Raw genomic sequence first — 24,556 nt, forward strand, 5'->3', positions numbered from 1 at the left:
GTTTGCCCAGGCCTAATTTTTAAGCCCAACCCAAGCCCCCCTGACCTGAGCCAGAGAGGTTTGAGTGCTTTGCTGTGTGCCCTTCTTGCTGGACACCACCCTTTGCTGTACTATATGTGCTGCAGAGTGAGGCACTGCAACTGCTTGGCATACACGCTCTGCAGCGTGCACAGGGCAGCGAAGTGGCAGCAGGAGTGGGGCGCACAGCCACTGCCACCACTGCGATGACCTCCATAGGCAGTAGAGGGTCATCAGAGGCTACCTGACCTAAGCCCAAGAAGACTGCGTTATTTTCCGACCCAAACCCAAAACTTGTAACTGGGTTCTGTGGTGTTGCAGGAAGTTCTAGTTTGTAGTACAGCAACTACATAAACCTATTTACAATAATTGTAGAGATGCTGTACCATTATTTCCTCTAAAGTTACATTTCCTTTCTTGTCTATAATGTGTTTTAATGAACATTTGACTCAATACTACCTGTTCTTTTAAAAAGATACATAGAGAAACGTGCAATTATATTATTGCAAATATAGCTTTTAATATGCTATCATGACATATATAAATATGCACTTGTACTTAAAAATAAACATACCTAAGGGATGGGAATGAACTTAATGGCTCAGCCCACTGGTAATGAATAAGTCTCTTGCTTGTGGGCTATCAGTTTGAAGCTAGAGTAAGTGCAATAATTACTCTTGGGGGAATTCCACACCAAAAAATTAAAAATTCTGCACACAATTTTAAAATTCTGCAAAATTCTGTATATTTTATTTGTCAAAATAATACGATGTAATCACTCCAGTTTCAATTATTTTGGTAATTTAAAAAAAAAAATACTTGTTAGCAAGTATGTCTAACAATACAGACAGCCCCCCCTCCCCCCAAATCAGGATTTTTTTTTGACAAATTGATTTCTTACTAGGCATATTAATACAGAACTTTGAGTAATTCATTTAAACTACAATACAGAAACATATTTCCTGCACCCCTCAGAAGCAGTGCAAAGGCTTGGGGGAGTCAGGGATAATGGAGGAGCAGAGGGAGAGGAAAAGAGCCTGGGAGTGAACATGTATGGTTGTTGGGTCTGGGTGGGAGAAATATGGAACAGTTTCTTATGGGGAGGGGAGGAGGGATTGTTATGTTGTTGGGGAGCCTCTCCCATGCAGGCTCTGGCTGACCCCGAGCCTCTCCCATTCAGTCAGGCACATCTGCCTGTGTCTCCTTGAATCCCCCCATCACATGTGGCCCTGGAGCCCCCTCCCATTCAGCCCTGGCTCAGTGCTGTCACCCCACTAGCTCCTGAGCCCAGGGCCCAGTCTGTTCTCCCCCCACTAACCCTTCAGAGCCCCAGTCTGTGACCCCTTAACAGCCCTGTGTACCCCACTCTGCCTCCTAACCTGTCTCCACGGGCAAGCTGCTGTAATGAATGCAGTCGGCTGCTATCTGTTACTGCTGGTCAGTCAGCTAATCTGGCGCCAAAGCGGGCTCTGGTGAGCGAAAAGCAGAACTACAGCACTTCTTGTGCAGAATGTATTTTCTGAGGGTTGCGGGGGAGTGGAATTGTGCACCAGACATGAATTTTGTGCGTGTTCAGTGGTGCAGAATTCCCCCAGGAGTAAATAGCAATACTTATCAGAATAGCTCAGAGCACTTTGCAAAGAAAGACAGGTTCATCCTCATTTTACAAATGGGAAAACCGAGGCACAGAGATGAAGTGACTTGCCCATGGTCACTCAGCACAGCAGTGGCAGAGCTAAGGCTAGAACCCCAGTCTTCTGAGTCTGTCCAATGTTCTATCCGTTATACTCTTTGAAGGTTTGGGTAAAATAAATTGGCTATAGTTCAATTCCCACATTACAGGTGGTATTAACTGGCACCATGCAGAGACTAAGGATTGAATTGGGCTATAGAGAGCTAGCTACCCTCTACCCCTGAAATGTTCTGTCTGCCTCACACCATAATGATGAGCATGGTATACGAATAAAAGTAGTGTGAGGAAGCTCATGCTTATCTGTTTTGTGGATAAATAGGATGTCAGTCTCTAGGGTTTGTTAATCTGGCATCTTTCACTAGGACTACATTTACCACAATAACGTTACAAGAGTTACTTATGGAAACTATGCCAAATTTTCCAGCTCTGCACGGTATAAGAAATGTAGCCTTCATTTTTTTTTTCTTGGCATACCTCTGTAGGACTCTGCATACCATATAAATGTACCCTCACTTCTTATAGTCTGTCGGGCAAATGAAAAAAGGATTGCTCCACCATGCATGCTGAAAAGACCCATTGGAAGCTATGTTCTAGCAGTGAAGCTTGTGATTTCTCTAGCCCACAAACATTTTTTCCCCTGATCTAAGCAATCAGGAGCTAAAACACACCTCACAGATTAAAAAATTTAATTTTACAAAATCAAATAACTGATGCATCTATTCTGAAATATGTTCAATCACATTGCAAAATACATGTAAAAATAATTGGCAAATAAAAGTAACAGTTTAATATGGAAAGCAGAAAAATAGTAAAATTACTATATAAAATGTTAAAGTAAAAATAGTGTTTTAGAGAAATTTGTTTTAGCAGCTTGAAGAAGAAACATCTTTAAGTAGCTCATCCAGAGAATTCTTGTTATATTGCTTATGTGGTTTTCTTTGCTGCATCAAGAAAAGGTGGATAAAGTAGGAAATCTTCTGCAGCAAACTAACACTTTAATGCTTTTCAGGTTAGTTTAACAAAAATACATTGGCTAACTTTGTGGCTTTGATTGTTAGTGTGAATTACAAATTCAAAAGTGCTTTTGTGTTTGCTTATAATTGCCACAAACCGAAAGAGAAGAGGATGGTGATTTCTGCCTACTGACAGAATACAGAACAGCAAAGTACCCCTGAGGGATAACTAGAAGAGAGAGCCCAGAAATGCCCTAGGTAACAGGCACATTTGACAATCTGTGAGGATAAATCCTCTTGCTTCTCCAAATAGTCTTGTGGTGGAATGTAAATAGGCTGATACTTGAGATCCAGCCTATGGCTTCCCCTTTAATATAAAGATAAATAGAATTATAGGGGTGCTAGAACAATTTGTATAGTCTGGGTGCTGAGAGCCATTGAACCAAACTGTAAACCCTGTGTATGATGGAAATCACTTCAAGCCAGGAGGCATGACAGCTCCCCCAGCATCCCTAGTTTCAGCACCTATGTAGAATAATGCTTGAGCAGAGCCTCAAATACACTGCATTTGCAGGGCAAGTGATGAGATTGAGGGAAGGACACACTTTGCTGAGCTGTTAGGGAAAGGAGTGTAAGGCCAGTTAGTAATCGCTACATAACACAACAAAAGTAGGTAACAGCACAGTTTTTCAATACTTCTCTCATTAGAGAAGTGCCACTGCAGTTACTAGTTGTCATAATAGATGTGGTTACCATCTGATAATATAGCACATTAGTGTGTCATAATCCATTTTCTCCCCACTTTTGCTAAGGTTGTCATTTTTTATTTTACGTGCATTATTTTCAGTGCATTAGTGTACTGACCATGAGGAAGATTTACTTTCTCCGGTGAATTTTTGCATTTCCCTTTATATTTAATGTAGTACAGTAAGTGCAGAATATTACATAACTGAAAATTTCAGGTTCTCCTAACCATTGTTTCCTTCAGATTTGTGCGACCCCTTTTCTCACTCTTGTCAAATATTGATACCAGTTCGCAGAAAATCCCTGTTGGGGTGAATAGTGGTTTTGTTCAGGTTACTGATTTTTCAGGGATGATGAGTGATATGTATGTATACTTCCTAGTGAGTCTTTGTGATTCATTTTGCCATAAGATGCCTGCTCTGCTGGCAATTGTAGCTGACAATATCTGCTGGAAGAGTGTATTCTATGTCACTTAGTACCTGAATAATACGTCTTCTGTATTTAAAAACACCCTCAAATTACTGAGGTCTGGACCTCACATCTTATGTTGACTCTATGGCCATGTAATCCTTGCCACTGGATGGGAGCAGATTACCTGTGAAATTGAAACGGCAATCTTAATAGTCAACATTAACTATTTCACTGTTGATCATTTTAGCAGAAACATGGGATAATGTACTTATTTCATGGGCTTAGACTACTCCAGATTCTGAAAGCCCCAGCTATTCCCTACCTGTTGTCAAAATCTATGGCTTCCCTTTCTTCCAACAACTTTTGCAATGTAGTTGTTCTATCAGTTCACAAATCTCAAGCACAACAAACAGAAAACATGGGTATAGCATTAAATAAATGGTCAGGGTTTGTGCTGTCTGTATTGTTACTTTTTTTGGATAGCTCTGCTCATTCCATGGTAGTCATGGGAGAACATGTAGGGAGGTGTGAATGGATTTTACTGTTTTGAACGTCCTAGTTATCATTTCACTGTTGCACTCGGAGTGCACTGTTATAGTTTCTGTTGCACTTGGAAAGCTCTCTGTTAAATGGGATGAATCTAACATGGAAACTAGATGCTGCAGGGGTTGGAACTGCAAACATAAATGCTGTTTAACAGTAAATCTCCACACTCTTTCTCTCATCTGAACACTCCCATACATATGTTCATCCACTTCTTACATACTGTGGATGGAGTGCAGGAGGGAAGGGTTGTGGAGCAAGACATTCCTCAATAGCCACCTGTCACACATGATTGGGAGGAGCTGCACCATGGGTGGCATCCAGCACCATGGGGTCTACTCATCCCTTCAGGTACCTGAACTCCTGCAAAGTGCGCACAAGCAGATCCATGGTGAATGCTCCAGAAGTAGGTGGAGTTGAGTGTAACACCAAAGTCATGGTAGCAGTCCATGTAAGGTGGTAGCTGTAGAAGCAACCATTGTTGTTTGCTGCTTTCCTGTCATGAGAGAGAAGTAGTCGCTACTGAGGCGCTCCAAGTCAGCCCAACCATTGTTTGGCTAGTCATGCTGACGAGGGAAGCCAACGGCTTTAGCCAATGATATCTCAGTCTGTATCTAGAGTGCTTTGGCTGTTGCCATATATGGGCAGTGTGTATGTTTTGACAAATAGCTTTTTACTTAATACTATAAACAGAAGTTAAAGTTCAAATCCTAGTGTATTCTTTTCTGACAAAAAGTAACCATGTTCTCTCCCATCTGCTTTTTTAAAATACAGAATACTTCGAATTCAAAATTGAAGAAGAAAACAACTAAAACCAAAGAAGCCAAAAAAGTATTGAAGAGGAAATTTAAAGTCAACACAAAAATTGTCTTTACTGAAGATGGGGAGGTAAGATGAGTTCAAAATACACTGCAAACAGTGAAAACAAATATAGTTCAAACTGAGTCATACACAGGGCTTCTGATTTTAGGTTTTAACTGGGAAACACTAATAAAACACCCTCAATTAAAAAAATAGTATTTATCCAGCAAACCGCTGGAAAAAACATTGGAAATGGTTACTTGTTTCTGAGGACTTGTCTAGATGGAGCAGTAATGCTCACAACAGGGGTGTGAATTCTGAAGTACACTAACATGTTGTACATTAATTGGTCCATGGAGACCCTGCTGGTGTGCACTAAAGGTTCCCTAATGTGTTTTAACATAGTGCTGTTTGAAACAGTACTACGTTAAAGCTCACTAGGGTACATTACAAAGAGATTACTCCTTTACAGTATATACTACTGTTGTGAGTAATGTGCGTAATATAATATAATACAAAGAGAGCCCCCAAAGCCCATATTTTTGGACATCCACATAAAAGTCAAATTGCTTTAAAAAAACAAAAACAAACTACTGAAAATGAAATTAATAAACCTCAAAAAACCAAAAGTCCCTAGTTATTCAGTTTGGCCCAGATTTTCAAAAGTACTTTGTGCTTATAATTGGAGCTAGATTTGCAAAACAGCTGAGCTCCCATTTAAATCCAATTATACTGAGAACAATAGGAGCAGATGTATACTGAATACTTTTCATACAGTCTGATGTTTAAATGCAGGCTCTTGGGCTCTTTTGGAAATCTGGCCTTCTCAACTGCAGAAGGGAAAGTCTCGGGTGTTTTTTAAGGAAGATCTGTCAAATCCCAATGCTATCACTTGAAAAAAGTTCTACCAATCCCTTGTATGGCAGTGGAATTAAAAGATTTGTCCTTATTTTTCTCTCAGATGTCCAGTATTTGTAGCTTTCATATGTCATCTGAGTAAAGAAGGTGCCAAGTTTATATACCAAATAGGGGGAAGGTAGCTGTGCATTGAACTCTAGTAATTTAATTGGATAGCCTAACACCATTTGGAAAAATGTATTGATTTTTATATAGATGTGAACTACTGTATATTGCTAGCCACTCCAGTTCTGTTTCTATGTAACACGAACAAGCAAACCTCAGTGCTCCTTAAATATTAAATCTCTCTAACAGATGATTTCCCAAACATCAGAAGTTTGCTTTGTTTTTCTGTTTTCTGTGTTGAGATAAAAGGGAGCTTTGGCATTAGAGCAATTTCATCAGTTAATGGGATGTAAACTAAATATAGTGATCACTTTAAAAATTTCTCAGTTGCGTTTTGTAACTAAATAACATTCCCAAGGCATGCTGAACATTGGGATACTGTGGTAATGTTACTTAGTTATCAAAATTTGAAAGCTTTTAAGGATGGCCTCACTAATAGAAGGAGTCTGTTCAAAACGGTAACTAATTTCAGACATGGAAAAATTCCCTCAATAATTTTTAAAGTATATACTTCAACAAGAAACACATTTAAACTAGGCCCTTTATATAGCTATGGTACATAATGTACAAAATGCCTGGTTAGTGGAGTTACACCAGTAGAAAATTAGGCTCAGTGCATTCACGTGGATTTCCAAGATACTGTAGTGAACCAAAAGATCATGTGATTCCATCCATATACACATTTTAGTAGAGATAAATTGTGTGTGTTTGTAAGGGGTTTTCAGAGGGAAAATACGAAAATTGTTTAAATTAAGCTGAAATCTAAATGCCTTTTTAAATAATTTAACATGCTGTTATTTTTAATGCTGTTTTGGAACAAAAAGTGAACGCTTAGAGGGGTGTAGTGTAGTTTGTGTAGTAGATGATAGAAATTCTCTGCTTTAATGTTTTAGCAAGTGCTTTAAAATATTTCTCTTGCATTCTGAATCATAGATGCTGGTCTGTCAGTTTGTATAATTAGGACAATGTATTAAGACTTGTTCATGAATTTATGTGAAGGATGATCATGACTGCAGCTGCACTGTGTACAGAATATGAAATAGAAATGCTATTATAATAACTCTTAAGGAAGTCTCACAGGGGAAGGCTACTGGAAAAGATTAATCATGGCTTTAAAGATACAAGCCTTAATTTCCAGACAGTTGTGCATGCAGTTACCACCATTGCGTGTGTAAATTGGGTGTAATTGCATACACAAATGGTCAGTTGTGCATTTAACTGGCCAATTCATATATATGCCTAATTGGACATACATTTTTAAAGATGCAGTTACACAAACCTAACTTAAATTCTGGCCGATGAATTACAGTTCTTTAGTAAGTCAGTTCATAATTCACAGAGGTAATTAGACCTGGTTGTGTGTTTAAAAACACAATCTTGGATACGAAACTTTGAGAAAAGGATTCATTTATTTTGAACCCCCAAACTGGTACTTGTAAGTATGAGGAACAAAGCATTCAAATTTAGCTGGTGGGCAGATAAGTGTTTCATGTGGTCCAGTGTAGTGAACCATAAAGCAACGAGGACAGAGACTAAAAATGAGCACGGGGATTATAGTTTAAACAGCAGCACAACAGAGAACAGTTTTTGGAGTTATTTCACTAGGAGGGTGGTGAAGCACTGGAATGGGTTACCCAGGGAGGTGGTGGAATCTCCATCCTTAGAGGTTTTTAAGGCCCGACTTGATAAAGCCCTGGCTGGGATGATTTAGTTGGGGTTGGTCCTGCTTTGAGCAGGGGGTTGGACTAGATGACCTCCTGAGGTCTCTTCCAACCCTAATCTTCTTTGATTCTATGATTAAAGATTTCCAAAGCCGTCTGGCAAACCCCATCCTCAATTTCACCCATCTCCAAGAGGGAAGAAAAGAAGTATTTGTCCCAGCCAAGGGGTTTGAATACTTGTACACCCAGCCAACAAGGGGCCCTTGTTGAGGAGGGTACTACAGCGGCACAGTGTTCCCTCCAAATGGTGTGGGACACAGCTGATTCGGCAGCCAGGGTGATCCTTCAACAGTGGTCATGAGGCACAGTTCTTGGCTTCAGATTGCATGCCTGTCCCAGGAGATGCAGTCCTCAATACAGGATCTCTGATTTGATGGTGTTGGACTCTTTGTACAGCAGACAGATGCAAGACTACATGAACCAAAGGACACATGGGCCACCCTCCATTTGCTGGGTCTGCATACACCTCAGTCGGTGAGGAAGCAGTTCCAGCCACCCCTGCAGCCAAGGCCTTGGCAACCTTGACAAGGGTCTGCAAGGAGATGTGGTAGGGATATGAGTTTTAGTTGTTGGTGCCCTTCCTCCTCCCGCTCACCTGCGCAACCTAGCCGGGCAAAACATCGGGGCCAGAAGTGCTCGTTTTGAGGGTGTGTTTAATAGCAATGCCCCAGTCAACTCCCTTGGTCTGCCTCATTCTTTCCTCAACGGTCTTTGTCCCTACCGTTACACCTGGTCGCTGGTCACCTTGGACCATTGGGTGCTAGAAATTGTATCTCTGGGCTACACCTTGCAATTCTTGGTCACGCCCCCCCCTTCCCTGTCCCTCTTCATGGACCCTTCTCACAAACAACCTCCTGCAGTTGGGGGCACTGGAGGAGGTCCCTTAGGAAATGAAGGGAAAAGGGTTCTATTCCTGCTATTTTCTAATCCTGGAAGTAAAAGGGGGCCTAAGACCCATTCTGTACCTGTGGCGACTCAACAAATATCTAAAAAAGTTGACATTCTGTGTGGTCTCCTTGGCCTCCATCATTACCTCCCTGGATCCAGGAGAGTGGTATGCCACTGTCGACCTAAAAGACCCTTATTTTCATATTTTCATCTTCCAAGGACACAGGCGGTTTCTCCATTTTATGGTGGGCCAGTGTCATTTCCCATTCACAGTGATGCCCTTCAGTCTCTCGTCGGCCCTGCGGGTAGTCACAAAATGCATGTCTTTGGTAGCTGCTTACCTGAGACATCAAGGGGACCAGGTCTATCTTTATCTCAATGATTGGCTCATCAAGGGCAGATTGCGGGATCAAGTGCAGAGGTGCGTTCTACCTGTCATGACCATGGCCTATTAGTAAACAAAAAGAAATCGTCCCTCATACCAGTGCAACGGAGAGAGTTTATGGGGTGGTTCTCGACCCTACATGGGTCAGAGCCTTCCTTCCGGAGGCCCGTTTCCAAGCTGTGTTGGGCTTGATCTCCCATATAAGGGGCCACCTGCTCAGTACCACCCACACCTGCCTAGGTTCTTAGGCCACATGGCAGCTTGTACTTACATGGGCTGTCATTCCTGGCTCCATCTCCGGCCACTGCAAGCGTGGCTCATCTCGGTCTACACCCCCAATAGGCATGATCCAGACCTGGTAGTCAGGGTGCCAGACCACATCTGGGTGTCACTGGAATGATGGTTGGACCCTGAATCAGTGTTGGAGGGGGTTCCCTTCACAGCCCCATCCCCATCGCTGTCCCTGGTTTCCGATGCCTCAGACCTGGGCTGGGGAGTGCACTTGGGCGAGCTCGGCACGCAAGGCCGCTGGTTGCGGGATGGTCACTCCCTCCACATAAATGTCAGGGAGCTCAGTGTGGTTTATTTTTCCAGCTAGGCTTTCCAGTCCCACTTGAAGGGCAAGGTGGTACAAGTCCTGACGGACAACACCGCTGCGATGTTTTATATCAACAAGCAAGGTGGAGCCAGGTCATCGGCCCTTTGCCAGGAAGCTTTCTGGCTCTGGGACTTCTGTGTGCAACCTGCCATTCATCTTGTGGCTGTGCACCTCCTGGGGACCAGGAATGTATTGGCAGATTGCCTCAGCAGAACCTTCTTGTTGCACCACGAATGGTCACTCCATCCTGAGGTGATCAGCGTGATCTTCCAAAGGTGAGGAAGTCCCCAGGTTGTACTTATTTGCCACTCATCAAAACAGGAAATGCCACATATTCTGCTCGATTAGGCTCTCTGTCGGGCACCTTCTTATATCCATGGTTGGAGACTCTGATGTACGCTTTCCTGCCAGTGCCAATAATCCACAGAGTCCTCATGAAGATCAAATAGGACAAGGCAAAGGTAATCTTATTAGCCCCAGCTTGGCCATGCCAGCATTGGTTCGACACATTGCTAGGCCTCTCGGTGGCAGCCCCACTGCAGCTACTTCTCTGGCCAGATCTGCTGTCCCAGAACCATGGCAGTCTTCTGCACCAAAACCTGGCAGCACTGCACCTGATGGCTTGGCTGCTGCATGCTTAAATGCAGAAGAGCAGGAATATTCGGCCCATGTCCAGCAGGTCCTGTTGGGCAGCAGGAGCCCTCTACCTGGGAAACCTACCTGGCCAAATGGAAACAGTAAACGTGCTGGGCATCAGACCAGGGTATTAGGCCTGAACAGGTCTTACTGCAGTCGATCATTGACTACCTTCTACATCTTAAGCACCAGAGCTTGTTCCTTTCATCAATTAAGGTCCACTTGGCTGCTATATCAGCCTTTCACCTTCCAGTCCAGGGCAGGTCGGTCTTCGCTCACAACATGACGGTCTGGTTCTTAAAGGGTCTGGAGTGACTCTATTCTCATGTCCAGGACCCCGTCCTTCCTTGAGACCTGAATCTAGTGCTGGGACGGCTCATGGGGGCCCCGTTAGAGCCATTGGCTTCCTGTTCCCCTCTTCTACTCTCCTGGAAGGTGTCATTCCTGGTGGCAATAACGTCTGCCCATAGGGTCTCTGAGATTAGGGTGCTTACCTTGGAGCCTCCCTGTACGGTGTTTTTCAAGGACAAGGTCCAGCTGCAACCGCACCCAGCTTTCCTGCCCAAGGTTGTTTCACAATTTCACATGGTCCAGGACATATTCTTGCCTGTCTTCTTCCCAAAGCCTCATAGGTCTGAGGAGGAGCATAGATCTCACTCTCTAGGAATCAGGACAATGCTAGCCTTTTACATCGAAAGGACCAAGCCATTCCGTAAGTCAATGCAGCTGTTCATCACGGTGGCAGACAGGATGAAAGGTTGTCCAGTGTCCACCCAGAGTATTTCATTGTGGATCACTGCCTGCATCCATTTTTGCTATGATCAGGCAAAAGTGCCTCTTCTGGCGATTGTAACCGCCCACTCGACTAGGGTGCAAGTCTCTTCTGCGGCCTTGCTATCTCAAGTGCCAATTGAAGATACCTGCAGGGCCGCTACCTGGTCATCCATTCACATGTTCACGTCTCGCTATGCGCTTACCCAGCAAGCCAGAGATGATGCTGGCTTTGATAGAGCGGTGTTGCAACCTGCATGACCATGAACTCTGAGCCTACATCCAGGAATGCTGCTTGTGAGTCACCGAGAATGGAATCGACATGAGCAAGCACTCGAAGAAGAAAAATCGTTGTATTCCTTTTGTAACTGTGTTCTTTGAGATGTGTTGCTCGTGTCCATTCCATTACCTGCCCTCCTGCCCCTCTGTCGGAGTTGCTCGCAAGAAGGAACTGACAGGGTTTAGGACTGGCGGTGCCTAATATACCAACACATGAGTGCGGCACTCCAGAGGGCGCCACAACCAACCGTATGGATACCACTAATGCAAAAATCTCCGACTGTGCATGTGGGCCCGCACGCACCTAGAATGGAATGGATATGAGCAACACATCTTGAAGAACATCAGTTATGAAAGGTAGGTAACAGTTTTTTATTTCACCTGGGCCTGTCTCCTATCTTTGTCCCAATTAATATTTGAGCATCTCATGGTTTCACATTAAAGTGAAAGAAATGGCAGGAGATCTGTCATGGCCAAAGAACATTAACATCTTGTTTCTCACAACAAGGAGACACCACTGGGTTTGGTCTCCCTGCATCGTTCACAGAGGGAGATCAACAGAAGACGTTGCATGTGGAGAGTCAGACTTAGCTTTCAGATCCCACATAAATTGTTCCAAAGATGAGAACTACATTCAAGCCATTACTGCATATTCAAACATAATTGTAAATCTGAAGGTCAGTTTAGTACACATACATGTGGACTTTTCAGGGGATTGAGATTGCTTGCAGAGCAAAGGGAGTGAGGACCTTATGAAGAGAAGCCTGAGAAACGTGAAAAATACTGTTTCTTAAAACCGGTGTAATGTAATTTCCATTTAATCATATTAGCCATCTAAAATATTTTCTTGAAAACAATTTTTTTCCTAACAAAATGACTAAAAATATGTATAACATATTTGTCGTCTTAGAGAATAAAAAGCAGATTTACAAATAGATTTCAAAGGAAAGCATTAAAAGCATGGTCTAATGGACAATTTATTTTGAAGACCTATTCATTTTTAATTAATGTAAACCCTATAAAATGATAAAATGCCTATTGTTGTTTGTTGTTTATAAATATATCGTTTACCTCATCACATAACACAAGAACCAGGGGTGTCCCAATGAAATTAATAGGTAACAGGTTTAAAACAAACATAAGGAAGTACTACTTCAGACAGTATACAGTCAGCCTGTGGAACTCGTTGCTAGGAGGTGTTGTGAAGATCAAAGGTATAACTGGGGGCAAAAAAGATGGTTCATCAGTGGCTATTAACCAAGATGGTCCTGGATGCAACCACGTGCTCTGGGTGTCCCTAAACCTCTGGCTACCAGAAGGTGGGAGTGGATGACAGGAATGATCACTCAATAATTGTACTGATGTGCTCATTCCCTCTGAAGCATCTGGCACTGGTTGCTGTTGAAAGACAGGAAACTGGGCCCCATGGACCATTGGTCTGACCCAGCATGAATGACCATTCTTATGTTCTTAATATATAATCCTCTGCAAACAGCTTTTTTGCTTTTTTGTTTAGTCTAGTGAAAATAATTAGTATATGGCTACTTACTTGATTAGTAATGAAATACATTTTAGCATTGGCTGCAGTAAAATGGCTCTAAACATTTTTATTGTCTCATATATCCAGTTAGTTCAGCAGTGGCCACCAGCACAAAAATCCAATGTGGACAGCGAAGAGAAGGAAGATGATTCTGGTGGCATCAACCTAGATAAAGCAAAGGAAAGATTACAGGAAGAGGATAAATTTGACAAAGAAGCATACAGGAAGAAAATTAAAGAAAAACATAGGGTAAGTCAGTCAAGTCCTTCACCAGTCATTGAAATAGAAACAAATGCTGTTAAAAGTTTGAGCGAAAATTGAGGAAAATATATAAATGTTGTGCAATATACTGAAAAATAAATTTAACATAATTATTCAATTTCAGAAGTGTTCTCAACATTGCATAAGACATAGGGGAAAAAAAAAAAAGGAAAATGCCTACTTTAATATTCTGTAAAGATATTTATAGTCTAAATAGATTGGTAATACAAAGCACAAGAAGATGCCAGAGGTTGATTCTAACTTTTGATGATTTTTAAAAGTAAAAGGCCAATGACAAAAATCCAGTGACAGCATGTTTACTGGCAGGGGTTAGTGTAGGAAATGAATTTTAAGGAGGAGTTTTTTAAAAGGAGAGGGAGGTTGCCTGGCATACACTTTTTAATAAATGCCCAGCTCTTAGAGAGACCAATCCATAGCACTTCTGAAGTATCTTCAGAATACTGTGGCCATATCTGTACTACAGACTTTGATTGGGACAAGTAAAGTTTGTATATTGCTTGGGCACGTGCATAGTGCTTGTGCTTCAAAAAAGAACAAGATAAATTCATGGAGGATAGGTCCATCAATGGCTATTAGCCTGGATGGATAGGGATAGTGTCCCTGGCCTCTGTTTGCCAGAAGCTGGGAATGGGCGACAGGGGATGGATCACTTGATAATTTCCTGTTCTGTTCATTCTCTCTGGGGCACCTGGCACTGGCCACTGTCAGAAGACAGGATGCTGGGCTTGATGGATCTTTGGTCTAACCCAGCATGGCCATTCTTTATGTTGTGTCGGAGTGCTTGTGTTGATGCAAAATGCAGTGCATCAGGAGTATGTATCTCAGTGCGCCATGCACCATGTGGCACAATGCCTTTTGGGAAATTTTCACAATGTATTGAGAGAGAGAAATGACTTGATCTGGACTCGAGAAGCAATCCCACCAGTCAGTGCTTGTATCATAACGCAGGGTTGGGGTGACAAGCAGTGGCTGCAGAGCTTTCGGGTGCGAAAGACCATGTTCCTGGATCTGAGCTTGCCCCAGATCAGGAACAATAGAATGAGAGCTGCATTGGAAGCTTGCAACGCTGGAATGCTCTGAGTCAGTGGAAAATCAGTTTGGAGCTGGAAAATGTATAGTGCAGGTCATTGTCATGCAAGTGTATAGGGCCCTTAATCATCTCCTGCTATGCAGGGCTGTTACTCTCAGCAATATGCAGGACATAGTGGATGGATTTTCTGCAGTGGGGCTCCTGACCTGAGATGTGGCAATAGATGGCCATTCACAATTATCTTTGAAAACTCATGGTGACTGGGGGAGGTCCTGGATTATTGGAAAAAGGCAAATATAGTGCCCATCTTTAAAAGGGGGAAGAAGGAGAATCCGGGGAACTATAGACCAGTCAGCCTCACCTCCGTCCCCAGAAAAATCATGGAGCAGGTCTTTAAGGAATCCATTTTGAAGCACTTGGAGGAGAGGAAGAAGATCAGGAACAGTCAACATAAATTCACGTAGGGCAAGTCATGCCTGACCAACCTGATTGCCTTCTATGATGAGGTAACTGGCTCTGTGGATATGGGGAAAGTGGTGGACGTGATACATCTTGACTTTAGCAAAGCTTTTGATACAGTTTCCCACAGTATTCTTGCCAGCAAGTTTAAAAACATATGGATTGGATGAATGCACTATAAGGTGGATAGAAAACTGGCTAGATCGTCGGGCTCAACGGGTAGTGATCAATGGCTCCAAGCCTAGTTGGCAGCCAGCAACAAGCAGAGTGCCCCAGGGGTCTGTCTTGGGGCCAGTTTTGTTGAAAATCTTCATTAATGATCTGGATGATGGAATGGATGACACTAAGCTGGGGGGAGAGGTAGATATGCTGGAGGATAGGGATAGGGTCCAGAGTGACCTAGACAAATTAGAGGATTGGGCTAAAGAAATCTGATGAGGTTCAACAAGGACAAGTGCAAAGTCCTGCGCTTAGGACGGAAATATCCTATGCACTGCTACAGGCTGGGGACCGACTGGCTAAGCGGCAGTTTTGCAGAAAAGGAGTTGGGGATTACAGTGGATGAGAAGCTGGATATGAGTCAACAGTGTGCCCTTGTTGCCAAAAAGGCTAACAGCATATTGGGCTGTATTAGTAGGAGCATTGCCAGCAGAAGGGGGAAGTGATTATTTCCCTCCAGGCCACATCTGGAGTATTGCGTCCTACAGAAAGAATGTGGACAAATTGGAGCGAGTCCAGCAGAGGGCAATGAAAATGATTAGGGGGCTGGCCCCCATGACTTGTGAGGAGAGGCTGAGGGAACTGGGTTTATTTAGTCTGCAAAAGAGAAGAGTGAGGGGGGATTTGATTGCAGCCTTCAACTACCTGAAGGGGGTTCCAAAGAGGATGGAGCTAGGCTGTTCTTAGTGATGGCAGATGACAGAACAAGGAGCAATGGTCTGAAGTTGCAGTGTGGGAGGTCTAGGTTGGATATTAGGCAAAACTATTTCACTAGGAGGATGGTGAAGCACTGGAATGGGTTACCTAGGGCGGTGGTGGAATTTCCATCCTTAGAGGTTTTAAAGGCCCAGCTTGACAAAGCCCTGGCTGGGATGATTTAGTTGGGGTTGGTCCTGCTTTGAGCAGGGGATTAGACTAGATGACCTCCTGAGTCTCTTCCAACCCTAATCTTCTATGATTCTATGGTACTCCTAAACCTATTTGGACACCACTTTGCTACAGAGTACATTAACAGAAACGGCTACTTTTCCAGGATTATGCACTGGAGATGCGTCACTGAATTCAGTTTGGGCTGGTCAGGAAGATGCATGACACTCGCATCTTTAAGAACACAGGACTGTGCAGAAAGCTGCAAGCAGGAACATTCTTTCCTGACTGGTGGATTACCATTGGTGATATTGAAATGCCAGTAGTGATTCAGGTGACCCAGCAAAACCGTTGCTCCTCAGCTCATGAAACTATACTCTGGCCACTTTGACAGCATCAAGGAAAGCTTCAACTACCAGCTCAGCAGGTGCAGACAAACTATGGAGCATGCTTTTGTGAAATTGAAAGGGATGCTGGTGGTGTGTACTCACCAGGTTGGATCTTGGTGAGCAAAATATCCTAATGGTTATAGCTGCATAATATCTGTGAGGCAAAAGAGAAAAAGCTGGTGCTAGAATGGAGGGCTGAAATGGAGCAGCTTTCTGCTGAATTTGAACAGCCGGACACGAGCTATTACAAGAGATAACTTGGAGCTATGCAGGTGAGGGAGACTTTGAAGGAGTACTTTAACGGTCAGCCACAGGAGTGTTCTCTGTTAGAGTGTATAAACAATCAGCAAGCAGTATACAAATGACTGGGTATTTTCCTGAACCTGTGAATTAAATTATGGTTGCTGTATGTCTACAAGTACTGTGTGCTGTTCACCACAGCTATGTGTTCTGCAATATTTGTTGTAAATTAATAAATAGAACTTTGAGTGGGAAAAAATAAAATTCTGCATACGATTTTTGTGCATAAATTAAGAGAGTGGAACTTTAAAATTGGAAAGGGAGTAAACATTTCTGTCCATTTGCACAAATGCAATCTGTTGTGGCTACATGAACGGCAACTGTGGTTTCTCTTGCTGTCCCCCAGCATGGCGTTGTAGGGATAAGGATGCAGCCTATGATGCCACATGTTGTGTTTGGGGGTGTAGGGAGCAGTGACCATGGAATTCTGAGAGGACTGCAAAGAGTGGAAAATTTGGGATTTTTGGACCTGTAGATCAAGCAGGGTCTGCAGCATTTGAGTTTGTGGCCTGGGAAGATTCATTACGTCTGGTACATCTCCTTGTCCTGCTGGGACTCTTACTCTTGGATCTTTTTCTTTTCCTCTTTCCTTCTCTATGCTGTCAGTCATATTGGCCCTCCAAGCCCTTTGTTCACAGTCCGATGCAGCGCTGGCTTGCTGGATCTGGCTGAGCAAGTCCACTTCTTACTCCTCTTTATCAATGTCAGGCATTCTGCTAATATGGAGGCGACACCTCAAGGCTGCCACATCAGAAGCTGCTGATAAAAACAGACATATGTGCCTTTGGATTTACAGTAACAACAGAAAGGGAAAGATACATTTCCAACTCCCTTCCCTTATTCTGATAAACACTTTTAATCAGACATGCTTATTGACACTGTTGCTTGGGAGCCCCTTTGCACAGCACTGCTCTCCAGCCTCAGCCATGGTGAATGAGTATGGCCCACCATGGGCGAGGAACAGACGGCTGTTCTGTTGCATGAAGTGATATAATTTTGGTCTGTATTCCGTGGGTACGAATATAGGGAAATGGCACTGAATATTGGCACTATTTTCTACTACGGTGGTTTTAGATATCTCATTCCTGAAGATCACAAAGGTACAGAGAACACAGCTGCTGCTGGCATCCCAAAGCTGCCCGGGCCCATATGCTGCTAGCCTGTTTACTGCAATGGCGCCAGCTGAACTCATTCAAAGTGACATGAGAAAGTGCCCTATTGCACAGGAAGAAACAAGGCTCTCCATACAAACCTTTGTGAGAGGATTGCAGAGTGTCTCCATGAAAGTTTAATTGCAATTTGTCAGGAAGGATACAAGGGACATCCCTATGCGCATAAACAAAGGGCTCTGAATGCTCTGCCCCTCCCTCCCCCAGCCTAACCCAACGAGGGAATGAAAAGCAGATGCCAATTTTGCCTTTGTATCTCTATCTCATCTTGTATGAGTAAAACAATGAAAAGTCAATAACTGTGCCTTCTTCTTCGAGTGATTGCTCCTATGCATTCCAGTCAGGTGTGCGCGCCGTGCGTGCACGGCTCTCTGGAACTTTTTTACCCTAGCAACACCGGCGGGCCGGCTGGGCGCCCCCTGGAGTGGCGCCGCTATAGCACTAGTTATATACCCCAGCCGGCCTGTCCGCTCCTCAGTTCCTTCTTACCGCCCGTGACGGCCAGTTGGAACTGTGGAGTGCTCTCTGTCCTCCACAACCCTAGCTCTCGCTACTTCTGTTTGTATACAGTTCGTTTAGTGATTAGTTAGATAGTTATCTTAGTTAGTTAGTTAGTGTTGTAGATAAGGTTAAGGGGGGTATCCCCTCCCTTTCCTCCCCCGGTGCGGGCTCATGCCCAAGGCACCGGGCTTTAAGCCCTGCGCATCGTGCCAGAGGCCTATGCCAATCGGGGACCCGCATGACGCCTGCCTCCGTTGCCTGGGCGAAGGACACCGCACAGATAAGTGTTCGTTCTGTTCGGCCTTCAAGCCGCGTACTCGAAAGGAGCGGGACATTCGCCTTAAGCAGCTCCTGATGGAGGCATCGCTCCAGCCCCTGGCACCGCCCGCGCCGGCACCGAAGACCTCATCGGTGCGGAGCGCACCGGCGGCACCAGGCCGCTCCGGCACCGCGGGCCCATTGCCTCAGCCAGCGGCTCTGAAGACCCGGCACCGCTCGCTCTTGCCGTCCAGAAAGCACAAGCTGGCGAAGGCACTGGCTAAGGCCCGCGCTGAGGACTCAGCGAAGACGGTTGCGCCACCTGTGGCCCCCGCGGTGGCCGTGCACAAGCTGTGCACCGGGCCATTGACTCCGGCGTCGCAAGGGCCGTCGAGTCCGGCATCGCCACGCTCCCCGGCGCCAACCGTGGTTGAGCCCAGGCTGCCATCTACGCCGGAGACGTTCTCCGCGGCGCGCGAGCTGATATAGCTCATAGAGGCACCGAGCCTCCGGCCCCCGGCACCGCCGGTGCGGGCTGTCGTATCAGCGGGAAAGCCGGCCAGGATGACCCGGCCGCCCTCTCGGGACGAACGGCACGGACAACGCTCACGGTCCCGGTCACGTTCCCGGTCCTGCCGTAGATCACCGTCCCGTCGGTCGCGATCTTGGCACCGCTCGCCATCGCGGTACCGCTCGCCTTCTCGACGTCGGAAGTCCCGGTACCGCTCGTCATCACGGTGCCGGTCGCACTCCCGGCGTTACACCAGGTCCCGATCGCCGTCGCGTCGGCACCGTCAACGGTCTTCGTCCCGGCACCATTCCCGGCACCGTTCCCCGCGCAGCCGCTCCCGGTACCGCAGATCCGATTCCTGGTCGAGCTCCCGGCACCGGTCGAGCTCCCGGCACCGCGGCTCACGTTGGTCGAGATCGCCGTCCCGGTACCGTGATGACCGGCACCGATCCTCGGCACCGTCCGGGGCCGAACTGCCTCCCTCGGCGGCGCACTCTATCAGCGCCTCGGCACCGCCATGGCCGTCCCGCTCTGCATCGGTCGCCTCCGCGGTGGACTGCGCGGCCCACCTTCCGCCTACCCCGCACGGCCAACCCCTGGGGGCCCAGAAGTGGGGATTCTGGGTGCCATGGGCCCAGTACGAGGCTCAGGGGGTGCCATTGCCCCCGAGAGCCCCTCTTTCAGAGCGCAGGGTGCCAGAGGCAACGGTTAGCCGACCGCCCCCTTCTCCCACACGTGAGCCCGACCACGAGGGGAACATGCAGCCCGACCCAGCTGATGAGCAGTCCGCAGCCCCTTCGACGGAGGTCGTTGTCCAGGGCTTGTTCTCGTCTTCCTCACCGGACGAGGTGGTAGCCAGAGCGTCGGCCAAGGAGCCATCACCTATAGACCTAAAGGCCCATCAAGACCTGCTTCGCCGCGTGGTGGAGGTGCAAGAGGACGAGGACCCCATCACGAACGTCGTCGGTGCGGAGGCTCCCGTGCGAGTGGCATTGCCATTTGTGAGAACAATACAAAAGAACGCCACCACTCTTTGGCAGTCGCCTGCGTCCATCCCCCCTACGGCTCGTGGGGTCAAGCGCAAATACTCAGTCCCCCCCACGGGCTATGAGTATTTGTATACTCACCCGACCCCGGACTTGTTGGTCGTCCAGTCGGTCAACGACCGGGAGAGGCACGGTCAACCTGCCCCCGCGCCCAAGTCAAAGGACGCGCGGCGGATGGACCTGTTAGGCCGAAAAATCTACTCGGCGGGCGGCCTGCAGATGCGTATCGCAAACCAGTTGGTCCTCCTCGCCAGGTACGTCTTCGACATCATGACGTCCCTGGCGAAGTTTACGGAGCTCCTGCCAACAGCCTCCCGCCAGGAGTTCTCGGCAATGTTGGACGAGGGAAAGAAATCATCCAGGTCCTCCATCACGACCGCCCTCGACGCTGCGGATTCCGGAGCTCGGACCTTGGCCTCCGGCGTGACGATGCGGCGCATCGCCTGGCTGCAGTCCTCTACCCTGCCGCCGGAGGTCCAATATACTCTGCAGGACCTGCCGTTTGACAAGCAGGGTCTCTTTTCCGAGAAGACCGATTCCCGGATCCAGACCCTAAAAGACGGTCGCATTGCCATCCGCACCCTGGGGATGCACACACCAGCGACGCAACGCAGGTCCTTCCGACAGCAACCCCCCCGGTCCATCTACCAACAGCGCTACTGCCCATATAATAGCCGGCGACCGGCTCAAAATCGCCGTCGTCCTTCCGGCAATAGGCGTAACCAGGGCCAGGCCTCTTCCAAGGCCCCTCAGGGGACCAAGCAGGCCTTTTGATGGGACGCACGAGGACAGCCCATCACTCTCCCTACCGGATCCTACCCCTTTATTTTACAACCGCCTTTCCCACTTCTTTTCGGCGTGGTCCCGGTTAACATCGGACAACTGGGTGCTCCAAACAGTCCAGTCGGGATACCGCCTTCAGTTTGTTTCGCCCCCCCCTTCCCACCCACCCTCCCTGTCCCTCTTCAGGGACCCCTCTCACGAGCAATTCCTCTTACAAGAGGTCCAGACTCTGTTGAGTGTGGGTGCCATAGAAGCAGTGCCTCAAGACAGGCGGGGCAGGGGATTCTATTCCCGTTATTTTCTCATCCCCAAAGCGAAAGGAGGGCTACGTCCTATCCTGGACCTTCGCGAGCTGAACAAGTACCTGCTCAAGCCCAAGTTTCACATCATTCCCTCTCTGGATCCGGGAGACTGGTTTGCCGCCCTCGACATGAAGGACGCCTATTTCCATGTCGCGATCTACCCTCCCCACCGACGTTATCTTCGTTTTGTGGTCAACAATGCCCACTACCAGTTCGCCGTGTTGCCATTCGGACTCGCTACCGCTCCGAGGGTGTTTACCAAATACATGGCGGTTGTTGCTGCGGCCCTACGCCATCGTCAGATACACGTCTACCCGTATCTCGACGACTGGCTGGTTCGCGGGCAGTCTCGACAGCTGGTGATGGGCCAGTTGACAGACATACTGTCCCTCTTCCGACGACTCGGTCTTCTCATCAACACCGAGAAGTCCGTCTTGATCCCGTCGCAGCGGGTGGAGTTCATTGGAGCGGTCCTCGACTCCTCGTTGGCCCGCGCTTGCCTACCACGATCTCGACATCAGACGATGGTCTCCCTCATCCAGGACCTCGTCTCTTTCCCAACTACAATGGTGCGCTCTTGCCTTCGCCTCCTGGGCCACATGGCATCATGCACGTACGTTACCGCGTACGCGCGGCTTCACCTCCGCCCGTTTCAGTCGTGGCTCGCGTCGGTGTACCAGCCGCATCGAGATCCCATCGATATGGTGGTCACAGTCTCCAGACCAACCCTCGAGTCCCTCAACTGGTGGCTAGACCCGGAGATTGTCTGTGCGGGAGTCCCGTTCCATCCTCCTCGCCCGTCCGCCACTCTGACCACGGATCCCTCAGCGCTCGGTTGGGGGGCTCACCTGGGTGACCTTCACACCCAAGGCCTTTGGTCGCCCCAAGAGCTCGCTCTGCACATCAATATCCGCGAGCTGCGAGCGATCCGTTTGGCGTGTCACACCTTCCGCACCCACCTGCAAGGCCGCTGCGTGACAGTGTTCACGGACAACACGACGGCGATGTTCTACGTGAACAAGCAGGGCGGAGCACGCTCCTCTCCCCTCTGCAAGGAAGTGCTGCTCCTATGGGACTTCTGCGTGACCCACTCCATTCACCTGGAAGCGTCCTTTCTTCCAGGAGTGCAGAACACGCTGGCCGACCATCTCAGCAGGTCGTTCCTCTCCCACGAGTGGTCCCTCCGTCCAGATGTCGTCCACACAATTTTCCAGAGGTGGGGGTTTCCCCAGATAGACCTATTCGCCTCCAGGGAGAACAGGAAGTGCCCCCTGTTTTGCTCCTTCCAGGGTCGCTCGCCGGGCTCCCTGTCGGGCGCCTTCCTTTACCCCTGGACGGATCGCCTCCTCTACGCCTTCCCTCCGTTCCCGCTCATGCACCGAGTGCTCCTGAAGCTTCGGAGGGACAGAGCCCGCGTCATACTCGTAGCTCCGGCTTGGCCGAGACAGCACTGCTACACCCTGCTGCTCCAGCTCTCCGTTCGGGACCCCATCCCCCTTCCGTTGTGGCCGGACCTCATCACCCAGAACTTCGGCAAACTCCGCCATCCGAACCTGCAGTCCCTCTATCTTACAGCCTGGTACCTGAGTGGTTGAGCCACGCGGAGAGGGTCTGTTCGGCGGCAGTGCAGCAAGTCCTGCTAGAGAGCAGAAAGCCTTCCACTCGTTCCACCTATCTGGCGAAATGGAAGCGATTTGCACTCTGGTGTGACCAGCGAGGCCTTAATCCCTTCGAAGTTCCCCTTCCGACGATCCTGGATTACCTATGGTACCTTAAGGAGCAAGGTCTTGCAGTCTCCTCCTTGAGAGTTCACCTGGCAGCAGTGTCCGCTTTTCGTCCATCTGTGGAAGGTCGGTCCATCTTCTCCAACCAGATGGTTTCCCGCTTCCTTAAAGGCCTGGACCGCTTGTACCCGCCAGTGCGGCGTCCTGCCCCGACCTGGGATTTGAACCTTGTACTAGCCAAGCTGATGGGTCCTCCCTTTGAGCCCTTGGCCACGTGCTCCCTGCTCTACCTCTCCTGGAAGACAGCTTTCCTCGTTGCCATTACATCAGCGAGACGAGTCTCTGAGCTTCGCGCTCTAACGGTGGGTCCACCATACACCGTCTTCCACGGGGACAAGGTACAGCTTCGACCGCATCCGGCCTTCCTCCCTAAGGTGGTATCAGCCTTCCACCTCAACCAGGAGATCTTCCTCCCGGTCTTCTTCCCGAAACCGCATGCCTCGCCTCGGGAGCAACAGCTTCACACCCTGGACGTCCGCCGGGCGCTTGCCTTTTACATCGAGCGGACGAAACCTTTCCGGCGTTCGACCCAGCTGTTTGTAGCAGTCGCCGATCGCATGAAGGGTGAGCCGGTCTCCTCCCAGCGGATTTCCTCCTGGGTAACGGCATGTATTCGGACATGCTACGAGCTTGCTCGCGTGCCTCCATGCCGCCTCACCGCACACTCGACGAGAGTGCACGCCTCGTCGGCCGCCTTCCTGGCCCACGTACCCATCCAGGACATCTGTCGAGCGGCCACCTGGTCATCGGTCCATACCTTCGCCGCCCACTACGCGTTGGTGCAACAGTCTCGAGACGATGCAGCCTTCGGCTCCGCGGTATTACACTCAGCCACGTCTCACTCCGACGCCACCGCCTAGGTAAGGCTTGGGAATCACCTGACTGGAATGCATAGGAGCAATCACTCGAAGAAAAGACGGTTACTCACCGTAGTAACTGTTGTTCTTCGAGATGTGTTGCTCCTATCCATTCCAGACCCGCCCTCCTTCCCCACTGTCGGAGTAGCCGGCAAGAAGGAACTGAGGAGCGGACGGGCCGGCTGGGGTATATAACTAGTGCTATAGCGGCGCCACTCCAGGGGGCGCCCAGCCGGCCCGCCGGTGTTGCTAGGGTAAAAAAGTTCCGGAGAGCCGTGCACGCGCGGCGCGCACACCTGACTGGAATGGATAGGAGCAACACATCTCGAAGAACAACAGTTACTACGGTGAGTAACCATCTTTTATTAACTTGAGGACGGGCCGGGTGTCATCTTTAAACATTGTAAAGAGAAATATATGCACACACTAATCAGAGTTCCCTTCCCCTTCATCGGGCTCATCTGCACTCATCTGGTGAGACTGGCTAGACTGTGGTGGAGTCTCAAACATATTCTGGCTCGCAGCCTGGCTGGAATCCCCCACCCTGTCTACTCCTTCCTCCTCCTTGCTGTTTACAGCAAGGGTCTCTGTCTTTGTCTCCTCTGAGGTATTCACTGTGGCCTGGGTGGTGCTGCTGGAATCTGTGCTACGTATGGCATGCAACTCATTATAACAGCAGGAGGTCTGCAGGGCAGCACCAGATCTATTGTTGGCCTTCCTGGTGAAGTTCCTGAACTTTCATATGGCACTGCTGCTGATCTCTGTCATAGCCCTTTGCCTGCATCCCCTGTGCAG

At 47.8% G+C, this 24,556-nt stretch overlaps 1 protein-coding gene across 2 annotated transcripts in view; it reads left to right on the forward strand.

The window, feature by feature from the left end:
- DDX10 (DEAD-box helicase 10) overlaps positions 1 to 24,556 on the forward strand; it is a 332,788-nt gene that overhangs the window by 195,710 nt on the left and 112,522 nt on the right. Inside the window, exons 14-16 of one of the 2 annotated variants that reach the window (XM_039520517.1) lie at positions 5,137 to 5,250; positions 13,092 to 13,253; positions 16,028 to 16,134. In XM_039520517.1, the coding sequence (XP_039376451.1) occupies positions 5,137 to 5,250; positions 13,092 to 13,253; positions 16,028 to 16,054 (303 nt within the window). In that variant the 3' untranslated portion in view covers positions 16,055 to 16,134. Of the gene's footprint in view, positions 1 to 5,136; positions 5,251 to 13,091; positions 13,254 to 16,027; positions 16,135 to 24,556 lie in introns of those variants that run through there. The other variant, XM_039520516.1, reaches the window with a different exon arrangement.

The sequence above is a fragment of the Mauremys reevesii genome, linkage group 1 (genome assembly GCF_016161935.1).
Source record: "Mauremys reevesii isolate NIE-2019 linkage group 1, ASM1616193v1, whole genome shotgun sequence".
NCBI classification, from domain to species: domain Eukaryota; kingdom Metazoa; phylum Chordata; order Testudines; family Geoemydidae; genus Mauremys; species Mauremys reevesii.